The sequence below is a fragment of the Malurus melanocephalus genome, unplaced genomic scaffold, assembly GCF_030028575.1.
Source record: "Malurus melanocephalus ecotype Western Australia unplaced genomic scaffold, MMel_1.1 scaffold_293, whole genome shotgun sequence".
Lineage (NCBI taxonomy): Eukaryota > Metazoa > Chordata > Aves > Passeriformes > Maluridae > Malurus > Malurus melanocephalus.
Genome location: NW_026623525.1, coordinates 505,484 through 518,605, shown reverse-complemented (window position 1 = coordinate 518,605; position 13,122 = coordinate 505,484). Strand labels below are relative to the sequence as shown.

General features: G+C 56.3%; 1 protein-coding gene across 1 annotated transcript; it reads right to left on the bottom strand.

The window, feature by feature from the left end:
• Positions 1–3,801: 3,801 nt before the first annotated feature.
• ANGPTL4 (angiopoietin like 4) lies at positions 3,802–11,797 on the bottom strand. Its single transcript, XM_057376858.1, has 7 exons — positions 11,267–11,797; positions 10,819–10,929; positions 10,286–10,412; positions 5,964–6,077; positions 5,783–5,878; positions 5,207–5,482; positions 3,802–4,654 (listed from the first exon to the last, which is right to left on the bottom strand). The coding sequence occupies exons 1-7, from the start codon at positions 11,783–11,785 to the stop codon at positions 4,473–4,475; spliced, it is 1,425 nt and encodes a 474-aa protein (XP_057232841.1). The 5' UTR covers positions 11,786–11,797; the 3' UTR covers positions 3,802–4,472.
• Between the last annotated feature and the right edge of the window lie 1,325 nt (positions 11,798–13,122).

Sequence of the window (13,122 nt, the reverse complement as noted above, 5' to 3'; positions counted from 1 at the left end):
TTCCAAAGCCCAAAGAAAAATTTTAGACCAACTCTTAGATTAAAACTTCTTGAAGGAATCAACATTAAAAACTGCCTCTAGCACACAATTTTTAATAGGCTCCCACTCTATCTTTTAAAATGCTTCAACCACTTTGTGTGCCTCCCTGCACAYATGCAGGAGTGTCACCACATCTGAATAAAACAGAGGGGCCCAGGTCCACTCTTAGCATTCATATTGGATATCCTCAGGGAATTTGAACACCCATGCTCCAAAGAGCTAGGTGAATTCACCTGCTGGCAGCATTTGGGTGTTTRGGAGAAGGGAGACTCTTCAGGTGGCAGCCTGGGGTCCAACCAGGATCAACAAACGGTCAAGGGAACTTTCCTGTCCAACCAGTCTGATGCCACTTTGGGGGGCCACGGCACTGCCCCAGACTGTCACTGTTGGCACCAAAGCTCCTTCACAGCACCAGTTCCAGTGACCCCAGAGGGGTCCCCTGTGACCCTCTGCACACCCTGAGCTCACCTCAGCTCTCACAGCAGCTGCACACCCCATGTGCTCCTCCCCAGCCACCGAGGGTCTTGCTGGCCCCAAATATTTTGTTAAACTCTGCTGGGGCCCACACCCTGAGAAGCTGTCAGCACTATGCCATCTGCTTTTTTTTTTTTTTTGACATGATAAAAACTTGCTCAAAATGGTCACTAATAGGCTGAAGCTTGTCCTGAGAGCCTCAACCACTGCAGTATCCCAGTGACACCGCCATCTGCCTGGGATGCTTCAGCCAGGAATTCCTCTTCCTACTCTCTTAGTGGGATCTGAACCCCTGGGAGTTGGKGAGCACCCTCAAGRAGCCTCCYCAGAACACAGCTTGGGAGGTGTCCMTGGTAAAGGGACAAAGCAGGTGCARAGCTGTGCCAGGCAGGTCTACAAGAAATGCAATTTGTGCTCGGGGCTGCTGAGATCCAGCAGAAGAGCTGAAGCAACTGGAAGGACTGGGAGAGTCTTGGCACCCCTGTGCCTGCCTGGTACCCTGAGGCATTTGGAGCCCAGGGATGACTCTGAAAGTGTGACCCTTGCTGGCACTGGTGAGGCTGAGTGCTGGGCTGGCTGTCTGGAGAGTGTTGGTGGCTGGAGAACATTTCTCTTGCTTTCAGTTTGCTGTTCCTTGGCTGTGTGGCWGATTTCTGTTTTCGGTTGGCTTTGCCAATTTGCATTTTTTGGTTTTGTACTGCTGCTGCAGTGCTGTGGTGGTGGTGGGGGGCTTGGGTGATGCCTCTGGCTTCCCTTGGTACAGCAATGCAGGGATTCAGCCTGTCCATCTGAGCTGGTGCAGCTCTGTGTGCACACAAACACCTTCCCCTTTTGCTAAAGAGCCATCTCCATTCCACTGTTGAACAAAAAAGAGCTTGGGGCTCTGCTCTCATGTCTCCTGATGGTTGTTCCTGCTGTTCAGAGGGAGCTCTGTGCAGCAGGCCCGGCCTTTCCACACATTTTCGGGCTACAAACACATCTGAGGCACAATGCTGGTGCCTGATGCACAACTTCATCTTGGTCGAACCATTCTCTTTGAGAATCCCAGGTCAACTTGCTGCTACTGCTGGCTTCAAGCTCGGCTCTGAGAGGCGTGCCAGCTCCGTGCCACCCATTGAAGCCCATCCCCARCCTATCCCACAGCGCTGCCAGTCCCAAAAACCCCACCACACCGTGTCCAGACCCTGCAGCCTCTGGCCTTAGCCCGGCTGTCRCTGYCRCTGYCACTGTCRCTGTCGCTGGAGGGAGCCCCGTGACAGCTCCTGGATGCTGCCACCAACTGCAGCCGAAGCGGTTGTTAAAAATGAAAGAGGTGCAGGATTTCAGGGGCGTTGCAGATGAAAACAGAGACCCAAACTGGCTTTTTCTGCAGGATGCCATATACTCCAGAGTGGGAGTGATGCCATGGTGGCACTGGCACCGATGGAATGTGGACACTGGTACAGCAGAACAGACAAAACTGAAACACCCAAGGAAGCACAAGCTGTGGTCCCTGGGATAGGCAAGATTTAGTGCATTCAGCATTTGCTCATTTGGCATTTATCAAACCCTGGCTGGTGATACTGGCTGGCACTGGCCGGCCACCAGGCACCTCATGTAGATCAAATGGACCACAGGGGAGCAAACCCCAGCTCTGGACAAAAAACCCTGGCAATCAGTAAATACAGAAGAGCTCCTTCACCCACTTTGAGTTGATGCATAAATCCCACTTCAGTTTCATCACTTCAGCATGCAGACTAAAATATACACTCCTGTATCTGCTGCTGCGCTCAGGGACCAAACATGTTTTGAATTAAGCAGAGGGAATATTAAAAACGCATTTCTGAATGCAGGAGTGAGCACAGAGCTGGATATAATGGGCTGTTTGCACAGTTGTGCTTGGGGCTATTATTAATCCTGGGATTGCCCCCAGGGAAGCAGGACCGATGCAGGAGCTGGGGCCACAKTTAAGTACATCAGTTATTTAGAGAGCTGCTCAGGGGACTAGAGCACTCTCATCTCTTCTTCCTGCAATGAGCAGTTTTTGTCTCCTTTCCTTGACCAGCCAGAGAAGCTCCTATGATTTCCTGCAGCTCTAGCATATTGGARCTGGAGAAAATATATATCTGTGGGATTGGGAGCACTGCTGGAACTTACCACCATCCTTTTAAAGGCCCCTACTCCATCTCATTTCATTCCTACCCCTGTAATAAACCCCCAGAAGTTACAATAAAGTTACAATTTTGGAGATGCCTACACCCCTGTGGTAGGAGCAGGTGAAAGACTGCTATTTAGTRGGGCTTGTCCTCCTGCCCAGCACTGACCTTAATGGGCCTGGATCATCCAGACCTCATCCTCTGCACCTTTTCAGAGAGTTGGCAGAGGCTTTTCCAGCCCCCTACAAGGGGGCTGCAAAGCTCTGCCATCAGGGAATAAGAAAACCAAGTGCCTCATTTCCAGGAAGCAATTTAGGAGCCCAAAAACTTCCAGCAGACTCAAAACTGCTACTGAACCCTATAGCAACAATTTATCTSAGAGCTCCTTAAGGCTACAGGTGAAAATGGAGAGCAGAGGGTCACACTTCCAACAGGGGAAGTTTTCAAATGCAGAGTCCTCACAATACTCCAACAGGTAAACCAGAAGGAAAATAATCCAGACAGGACACTCCAAGGCTTGTTTTTATTAAAAGACATCTTCAGAAAAGATACTTCAGTACAAAAAAAGTTTAAAATACACAAACTACACTTGCTTTCCTTTCCAGCATCAACATTTATAAATTACACCACATTGTTATTAACACTGCATTTAAATATGAAAACAAATTAAAACAGGGAATTCATCAACAAGGTCCAACATCCTACAAACAACTATGTACAGTATTTAGCAGCTAGGAGCTCTAGCACAGTAGTCAATATGACTTCAATAGGGTGGGATGCTTGGGAAGCCCCAAGACTGCAGCTTGGCCTGTTAAGTTTTCAGGGGACTTGTTTTGGCCACCTCTCCCCAGACACCCACCCCGAAGGCAGAGGYGATACCACACAGCATGGCACACACCTGACAAGGTGCAGCTCTTGCAGAGGAGCCCTGCTGTCCCCTGTAGTGCTGGGACACACATGGGGATGGGGTTCAGTCACCCTGCAAAGCACGAGATGGCTGGKGGAAGAAGGCAGCCTCTGCTCTGTCTCCACCCAGGGACAGTCACTGCTCTGTGTCTGTGCTGTCTCATTGCTCATTCTGCCCACCCCCAGCAGCACTGGCAAGCTCCACGCAGAGCTCCAGACAGGATCTGACGCCTCAGGCACCCAGGATCTCACCCACCAACCTTACAGCTGGAAGCAGATTTCCCAGCTCCCAGCAAATTCCAGCACAGCCAGAAGTACAGCTCTTCAAAGGGAAGGCAAGTGACCCCGAGCTCCCTGTCTGCACAGGTGACCCTTACCCTCCCCTCAAGCCCTGCAGCTCAGGGGGATGGGATGTGATATAAAGCTGCCTGAGGCTCACTGCCCCCAGCCCCAGCAGGGCAAGGAGGCTCCAGGGCTCTCACAGAGGGTATGGGGACATCATTTGGGGAGAACAGCAAAAGACAGGACACAGCAAGGCTCCGTACCCAGTGCTGTAGTCCAGAGCAGTGAGACACTTCACGTGCCCCACCTGCCACAGGCCCAGCTCATCAACACAGTACAGAAATGTTAAGACAGGATAGAAAGCACCAGACAATTTGAACTTCCCGCAGCAGCACGTGGCAGGTCAGTAGACCCCTGTGCATGCTCTGGACATGGATCACCCTCCTGATGGCTCCTCTTCATGTTTGGGAGCTCCCATCCAGGGGTTTTGGCAACATGGAGCTGTTTTACTTTTAGTGAGGACCAGTTTCGTGCCACTAAAGGACTTCTAACCAAGGGAGGGGGCGTCGTCTTCTGTAAACACCGAGTGATGGAGCTCAGGTCTGTGCTCCACAAAGAAAGTCTCAAATAGCAGCGTTAGGGCTCTGCTTCCAGCACTGCAGGTTGGATTTTCATCACGGTTGACTTCAGGGGATAGTACCTGCCCTTCCATGTCTTCCAGAAGATGCCCTGCTTGCGCTCGTGCCTCTGCCGGGGGATGGAGCGGAAGTATTTCCCATTCAGGTTGGCATGGCCACAGGTGCTGAACCACCAGCCACCTACGAGAGCAATGAAGAGACAATTTTAAAATTGTAACTCACAGAAATTCCAGACAGAAAAACACAGGTTCAAGGCAGCTGCTACCCCGTTTTCCCTGGCTTTGGGATCTTATAAGACCACCTCATGCACAGTCAAGGAGCCCTATGCACTGGGGAACCTTTCAGAGATCCTATCTGACTTCAGGCTGCATCTGCAAATTCAGGCTGCTCCTTCTTGTGTGAAAAATCCCCCCCTAACCCTTCAGCAGCCCCATCTCAGGGTGGGAGAGGCCTCTTCTCCACCTGAAAAGGTTTCAAGCCAAGGGGCAGACAACAAAGCTGTTATAAGGACAGACACTTGGGCCAAGTCCTCAGTCATGAACCCTCCCCCAGTTTCAGCTTCCCTCCTGCTCCCCACACAGCTCCTCCCAAGGAACCCTTATGTCTCAGGGACAYAGGGGACAGGACAGGCTCAGCAGCAAAGGGGTGCAGTGCCCCAGGGATGTGGCACCACCAGACAGTGGAGGGCTCAGAGAGAAGTGGGCACACTGGGATAGAAGAGCTGGGACTGACCTGAGAGGTGTTTGGCACAGTTTGTGTCCGCTTTAAGGTCATGGTCACGATCACGAGTGGAGAAGGGCAGCTGCCTGAACTCTCCAAGGGCATTTTCCAGCTCTCCAGACAGRGGCCCCAGCAGGTTGAGTGTGTAGGCTGTGCTCTCACCACCAAGGCTGAACACAAACTGAACCACCTGGGAATTTCCCTCCCAGTCTTCCAGCTCAATCAGGAGATTGTATTTTCCCTCTTGGACAATGTGATGTATCTTCTCCAGGCCCAGCCAGAAGTCACCTGAAATAAGACCCAAGACATTGGCTGCAGGGATACAAACATGCCCTAAAGAGCAGAGATGTAAGCAAGCTCCAGAAACAAACAGGGACAGCCTAAGGCACTGCAGCATTTGAATCACTGCCTGGCACCTGCAGGACACATCAGGAAGATGGAGGATCCCTGCTCTGCAAGCAGTGTCCCCCCTCTTTCAGCCCACAGCTGTGCTCCAGCACAGAGAGCTCCAGGGACCAGCAAGAGGAGTAACTTTTCCTAAGCTTCCCTTATCCCGCAGTGAGAACACAAACACCATCATCCACATACCATGAAGGTCTCCAAAGCCATTCTTGTAGGCATCCCAGAGCTGGTCAAAGTCCACAGAGCCATCCATGCGCCTCTGGATCACTGTCCAGCCACCCTCTGCCAACAGGGAAAGCACAGTCACTTGGGGTTCCCACTGACAGGAGCACCCCGCCACGTGCTGCAGGACAGTGTGCAGCTTTACCTGCAGTCATGTCACAGTAGACTCTGAAGGGCTGAGATCCTGCAGGCTGCACCTGGAAAACACCGCTGCTTCGCTGCCCAGCCAGGAAGAGCTGGTGGCAACCCTCTGGGAGCTCTGCAGAGGAAGGAAACAGCAATTGGAGGGATGGCCAGCAGCCCCAGTTGCTCAGCAGGTTGCTCCTGCCATGGCCCCAGCGCTTGCAGCCCTGGCCACGAGCCCGGCCAGCTGGGCAAGGAGGGGCTGAAGCTCTGGACATGTGCTGGGGACAATGGCCCCTGACTTCATCTCTCAACACGGTGACCCCACATCTTCCCTTTTATTCAAACAGCTCTCCTTGGGCTTCCATCCAAGGCAGAAGCCAGGCTTTGGGCCAGGCTGGGATGACCTCAGCTGGAGAGCCGGGGTCCCCATGGAGGAGGGACTGAGGAGCTTCCCTGCACACCCACAGGCAGGAGCAGCCCCTTTGGGGTGGGGCAATGCCAGGGCCATGCATCCCCATCCCACCSGGGCTGAAGTGGGATCTAGGGGCCTCAGGGACAGAAAGACAAAGTCCTGACAGCAGGAAGGTSCCTGAGCATCCAGCACATGACCTCTTTCTCCCAGCAACTGTGGTGGCCCCAGCCAGATGTCCTGCTGGGCAGCGTGCCACCAGCAGGCACAGTGCCAAGCTGGGGTGACCCTTTTTCCAAGGCACACTGACCGAGGCAAGGAAGGGGGGGTGGACTCTGGGAGCCCCTGCTCATTGCACAAGTGGATTGCCCTGGGTGAAGCCACCCCCACCTTGTCCCTCTCCATCCCCAGGCCAGCCGGGCTCCCGGTGCTCCTCCTGGCCTGCAGGGACTTTGCCCAGAGCTKCCAGCAAAACACCATTTCAACAGCACTGATAAAAGTCCATCCAGGAACAGCAGGGAGAGAGCAGACGTCGGGAACCTGTTACAACACCCGAGTCAAAGGGCCACAGAAGGATGTGCAGGGACTTCAGCCCCGGGCTGMGCACAGTCAAGGGGCTCTTTGTCAGCAGGGACAGGTGCCCCCATCACCCCCAGACAAAGGGGGCCTGTTCTCCCCAGGCCGGGGTGGATGGGTGGTGGTGGCTCACAGCTGCTGCCAGCATGACCCCGGACAGACAGGCAAAGAAACCTCAGACAAGCCCTGGGCTGTGCTGGGCTGCCTGCTCTGGGGGTAACCTCACAGTAACTGCCCGGGGTCAGGGCTGACCCCACCATCCAGAGCAGCAGCAGGGACAGGGCTTCCTCCAGCAGCCAGGGGCTTCCTGGGGCAGAGAGAGGGGGGGAAACAGGGCCTTTGAGCTGCCAAGAACAAAAGCAGCTCTTGCACAGCATCACCCTGTCCCATCCTCACTGGGTGCTGGGGAGCCCTGACACTGCATTGGGGTGAAGAGCAGAGCCCCAACCAGACAAAAGGTCAGGGGACAGAAATGTGACATCTTTCACACATTTTCAACATATCCCTCCCTTCTCCTGCCATGAAATTTCCCTTCCTCAGCAGGGGCAGGCCCTCTTCCACAGCCAGCACCCTCACACCATGGGGCACTGCCAGTGCAGGACTGGTGCCATCAYCCGTGCATCACAGGACGAGCTGTGCCCCAGCACACAGGGACTGAGGGCATTTTGCATCAAGGATCAAAACCATGCACAGCCCACCAGCACTGCAGAGGCTGAATGCATCCCAAATATGCCCACTTCATCCTGAATATCCCCACTTTCTGGGCCAATGCAGGCAAGGAAGCAAACCAGGCTCAGAGGAAGGAACCCCCCAGCCAGAGCCCCCGCTCATATTGCCACGGCAGGAAGGTGCTGGGCTTGCCAAGCTCCTCAGCTCCTCTCCCACTCCCATCCAGCACTGATGGGATGGTGCCAGGCAGATGTTCAGYGGTCCAAGCATGCACAAGTAAACCCCATCCCTGCCTGTTTCTCATTTCTGGGTCCTGGCCACACTCCCCACACTCGATTCCTGTTCCCCTGGTGCCACAGGGACTCTCCAGCAGCTGAACAAGATGCAGCTGCTTGAACAGCCTCTGCTCAATCTTTTTGTTAGAGGAACATGCTTGTTAGTTCCAGTTCATGCTGCACATCCGAACAGCACCAGAACAAGCCCTCCTGGGTGCTCCTGTATTTTCTTTTCCCTCCCCCTTTATTCAGCCCAGCAAGACAACAAGGCTGGATCTGCCCTCAGGCTCCGTGTTCACCCAACAGGATTTGCAGCCATGACACAAGGGAGGTCACCATCCCGGTATAAACAACCATCCTSAAGGATGGCAGGGCATGCCTAGAGCTGCCTGCATTGCCTCCCCGTCTCCCGCCCCAACCCAACCCAACCCCATTATTTTGGAGTCTCAGCGCCACGGGGAGAGCATGAGCAGGGCTCTACCTTTCCCCTACTTGGCTGGCTGCCAGAGCACAGCCTCTGCCCAAAGACGTGATCCTCTTTCTGCAAGCTATTAAATCTCTCACTCTCCAGGCAGCTTTGAGCCCTCAACTTTCACATGCTTGGCCCTAGGCCAGCCCTGCCCTGAAAAAACTTGTGTTGGCTGGATGCAAATAAAAGGGTCTTTCTGCAAGGGCTGCTGGTGGAGTTCATCTCCACTCCCCAGGGCCACACCGGCCCCAGGCTGGGCTGGACAATAGTCCAGGAGCCGCCAGCACGAGCCTCCCCAGCACTGTCCCGCTCTGAAAACAGCCACAAGCCTCCCCAGGCAGAGGGCACGGGGCCAGCTTGTGTGCTTTAAGATTTGCCAGAAAACTCACCCGACTTGCTAATGAAAGTAAGCCAATTTGTTTTCTGTCAGTGACACCAACATCAGGGACTAGGCAAGGGAAGGGGGAGCTCCCAGCTGGGTGGGGGGAATTGGGATGCCCGGGGTCTCTCCATCAGGGACAGTGCAACACTGAAAGGTGCTGAGCTCACACATCTGTGAGGGCTGAGGCTCTCTCTGCCTCCTGCTTTGCATCACCAACATTTCACAGGCAGCATCAGCCAGAACAGCCCACATCTTGCAGCAGCAAGCAGCAAAGGTCCCAACCCATCTCCCTGCACCCCRCTTTCAGCACAACCCAGGAGTGGAATCAGGGGTTAGCCTAGATGCCCTCTAAAAGTTCCTTCCTGCCCAAACAATTCTATGACACACACTACTTGCAGGCAAGTCACAAAGTAGAACTTGGAAAAAAAGGGAGAGGAGTTCTGAGAGTTTTCTGGCTTGGTRGTGCTGCTCCGAGCAAGGCTGACCCTGCACAGCCCCACTGAGCTGAGCACCACGAGGAGGTCAAAGCCCCACATCCCACCTCTCCTCTTGTCCAAGGGACAAACCCAYTGTTCTGCCCACTCAGCTTTCAAACACCAGTGRCAGCTCTGAGCTCCACAGACAAATYACCATGTGTTTTCCCATMACCATCCCTGCATCAGGCCYGAGCAGGAATTCCCTGTGCCTCCTCATCCTGCCTAGTTTCTGTTTTGCTCCCGCTGAAGATCCCCAGACAGCTGCACAGGCAGAGCCAGCACTGTGATTTAGCTGACACAACATGACAGCAGCTGCTCCTGGCCAGCCAGCCCTGCGGGGACACCAGTTCCTGTCTGGAGGGAGCTGCAGGACATGGCACAGCTGGGGACACCGCTCTGCTGCCCCTTGCCCAGCAGGAGCCCCTGCAGCCCTGCTGCCAGCAGAGAGGATGCTCCAGGCACAGCCAGAGCTGCAGATGCAGCTCCACTCGCCTGCTCTAGTGCACACTCCAAGGGCTGTGAGCATCCACTGCCTGGGCATCTGCTGCCACTCAACACCTTCTGCTGAGCACAGTGCGAGCTGAGACTCTTGTGTTTCATGCACGAGCTCTTAATGTGAGCCAAGGGAGAGGGATACACACAAACACAGCTCTGCTCTAGGCCAGAGCTCCCGAACCCTCCCCTCCTCCCACACACAGCAAAGCACATCCTGCCTGCTGAGGTGTAAGCAGGTGAACAAGAGTTAATTCCAAAGAGCTGAGACCCTCCTCTCTTCAACCCCCACCTGCCAATCCTCTGACAAATACCTGCTCGAAGGCTTTGTCTGCTCCCCACTGCATTCCTAACACCAGGCAGGAAAAAGCCTCTTTAATCCTTAAATTCCAGCTGGACTAACACTGGCCCAGAAGGCAAGGATTATGCCTGTGCTCCAGAACCCCTCACTCTAGCCATACTCCCAAGCTCCAGTTTTTTAGCAAATCTTATATACTGGCTCGGAACAAATGAATCTTTTGTTTCCCAAGGGTTGCAACTGCTGCAGGTTTGCTCTGGCACATACGAGCAGGGCAGCACCAGCAGATACTCACTCTGTGTCTGCACAGGCTCCACACTGCCATTCTGACTCTGGTTGGTCAGATTGAGGCTCTTCTTCAGGTTTATCTTCCACTTTGGAGACTGTGTTTTGTTGTGGTGTAGGGGAATTAGTAGATTGACCTAAAAAAAAAAAAAATGCACAAGTCAGAACAGTTTTATCTCRGCTTGTTTTCCATGTTGTTACCCTGGGGAGCTGGTCGGCCACACGCCAGCCTCTCCCTGTGGCCAGAGCTGGGGCTGAACTTGCCTAGAAACCTCGAGGAAGAGGAGATACCCAGTCCTGCCAAAGCCAGAAATGATTGTGGTTTTTCACACCCGTGCTAGCTAATTTATTCTGCAGATGAATGCAAAGGCAGAGCTCAGGGAGGCAGTTCCCATTCACCAGTTCCTCCTATTGCTCCGTGCAAACTCTCTGGAAGGTTGTAGGTTGCCACCCTCACATCACTGATGATACACAGCAGCAGGGACAGCAGTGCTGATCACACCAGGGGCCAGGCTGGGGCTGCAGTACAAGACAGGGGCTCACCTTGCTCTGAAGGCTTTTAATCTGCAGGTTCTGCTTGTCCAGCTTGTACTGCTGCTGCTTGATTTTCTGCAGGAGCTCCTCGATCCGCAGGTTCTGAGCATCCATCAGGGACTGTGGGGGAAGAGCCGGGTGAGCCTCAGAGCTCCGGGAGCTCTGGCCATGCGAGACTCCCAGGAGGGTGCTCCGGGTGCCCCCAGGATCTCTCGCTCTCCTGAAGCCGATCCCCGCCCGCTGCTCCCGATGTCCCGAACAGTCGGGTGCCCCATCGCTCTTYCCCGCAGTCGCTCCCGGTGTCCCCTGGAGGGTCGGCTCTGGGGTGTGTCCCCCCACCATCGCTCCCCGCGCCGGTGCCGGAGGCAGGGGAGTGTCGGGTCCTCTCCATCCCGCTCGGCCGGGCCGGTGCCCCCCCCGCGCTGCCCCGGTGGATGCCGGCGCCCCCCGCACTCACCTGCAGCGCCCCCAGGTCCCGAGCGCTCTGGTTCCCGGCCGGCCGCGCCTGCAGCGCCAGACGGACCCGGCCCTCCAGCCGCTCCAGCCGCCCCTGGAGCGCGTCCTTGTCGGCTGCCACCTCCTCCAGCCGCTGCCGCAGCGCCTCGGAGAGGTTGAGCAGCTGCCGGCCGCGGCCCTCCAGCTCCCGCACGCTGCCCCGCAGCCGCTCGCCGCGCTCCTGCGCCTCCCGCGCCTGCCGCAGCAGCCGCCCCAGGGAGCTGTTGTGGGCGCTCAGCCGCCCGCCCAGCTCCCGCAGCTGCCCCTTGGTGCGCTCCACGTGCTCCTTCAGGCCGTGCCCSAGCTGCAGCAGCCCGTGAGCCAGCACGTTCACCTCGTCCCAGGAGGCGAACTGTGCCCGGCGCTCCCGCGGGGCTCCCGCCGCCGCCGCCCGCCGCTCGGGCCCGGCTCCCGGTGCCGGTGCGGGGGCCACGGCCATCCCCGCCGCGCACAGCAGCAGCGCCGCCCCGCCGAGCCGCATCGTGCCCGCTCCGCTCTGCTCTGCTCCCCGCGCCTCCGCCGCCGCCCCGCTTTTATCGCCCCGTGGCGGGGAGGGCCCCGCACCGGCCCCTCCCCGCCCGCCCTGCCCCGCCGCTTTGTTCGCCCTCCCCGTCGGCCTCGGCTCAGGCCCCGCATCCGCCGCCCGTTCCAAGTCCTCTCTGCCCCCCCCCCCCGCCGCCCGGGGCAGCCTTGGTCCCGGCCGCTGAGCCCTGCCCGTGCCATCTCTGTCCTTATCCATGTCCCCATCCGTGTCCCCATTCCCCTGCTCATCCCATGTCCATACCTGTTCCCATTCCCTTTCCTATCCCTGTCCACATTCCCACCCCTGTCCCCATTCCCATCCCTGTTCCTATCTCCATTCCCATCCCCATTCCTATCCCTGTTCCTATCCCCATGCCTGTCCCCATTCCCATCCTCATCTTCGTGCCCATCCCTATCCCATCCCGACTGTCCTGCCCCTCATCCTGCACTGGGGATCCTGATCTGCACCGAGCCCTGATGTTTGGTCCCCATCCCTGCGGACCTCCCGAGGCCGTGCCCCTCTGGGACCCACTGTCCCCGGGTCAGGAGTACCCTGAGTGTCCAAATGGGTGCTGGGACCCCCGGGCAGGTGCCCACTGCGGGCACAGGACTCTGCTGTGGGGCCCTGGCCTGGCACAGGTGGGTGCTGCCAACCCTGGGGAGGGGGCATGTTYGGGGTCAGCTCCTCTGTACACCTGGGGGAAACAGAATGTTCATTCCTCTAAACGTTGCTCGTTTTCAGGAGTGACAAGGATGAATATACCCATCCCTCACTACCCTCCCCCCACAGGTTTCAATGATCCCCCTGTGAAAAATTAGCATCTTATTTCATTTGACAATGCCCTGGACCCCGGGTTCTGGCTCTTCCTTCTTGTCCTGCCTTTTTTTCCGCTGGCTTAAAGGGATTTTTGAGTCTCYGTGTTTTCTCTCCATGAAGGAATTCACACACCGTGATGGAGCTGCTCTGTTCGGATTGGAGCAGATGGAGCCCTTCTGCTCCCTCCCCATGGGGCGCTTCCTCCTGCTGCCCCAGGGCTCCATCCCTGCTCTGCACCACGCAGCCTCAAGCAGGGACCTGCCTCTCCTCCTGCTCCGGATTTTGGAGCCAAATCCCTGCTTCCCGCCCCTGGCTGGGTCTGGCCCACGTGAGCCCCCAGGGAGCGGGGCTGCAGTGGGGTCTGGGGCCGAGCTGCTCTGCTCAGYTCTGCCTCCATCCCACTGCTGCTGCTCAGAGCCCTGCAGCTCAGGCATGGCACCAGGAACCTTGTCCAGAAATGCCTGGCAGGAGGATTTATC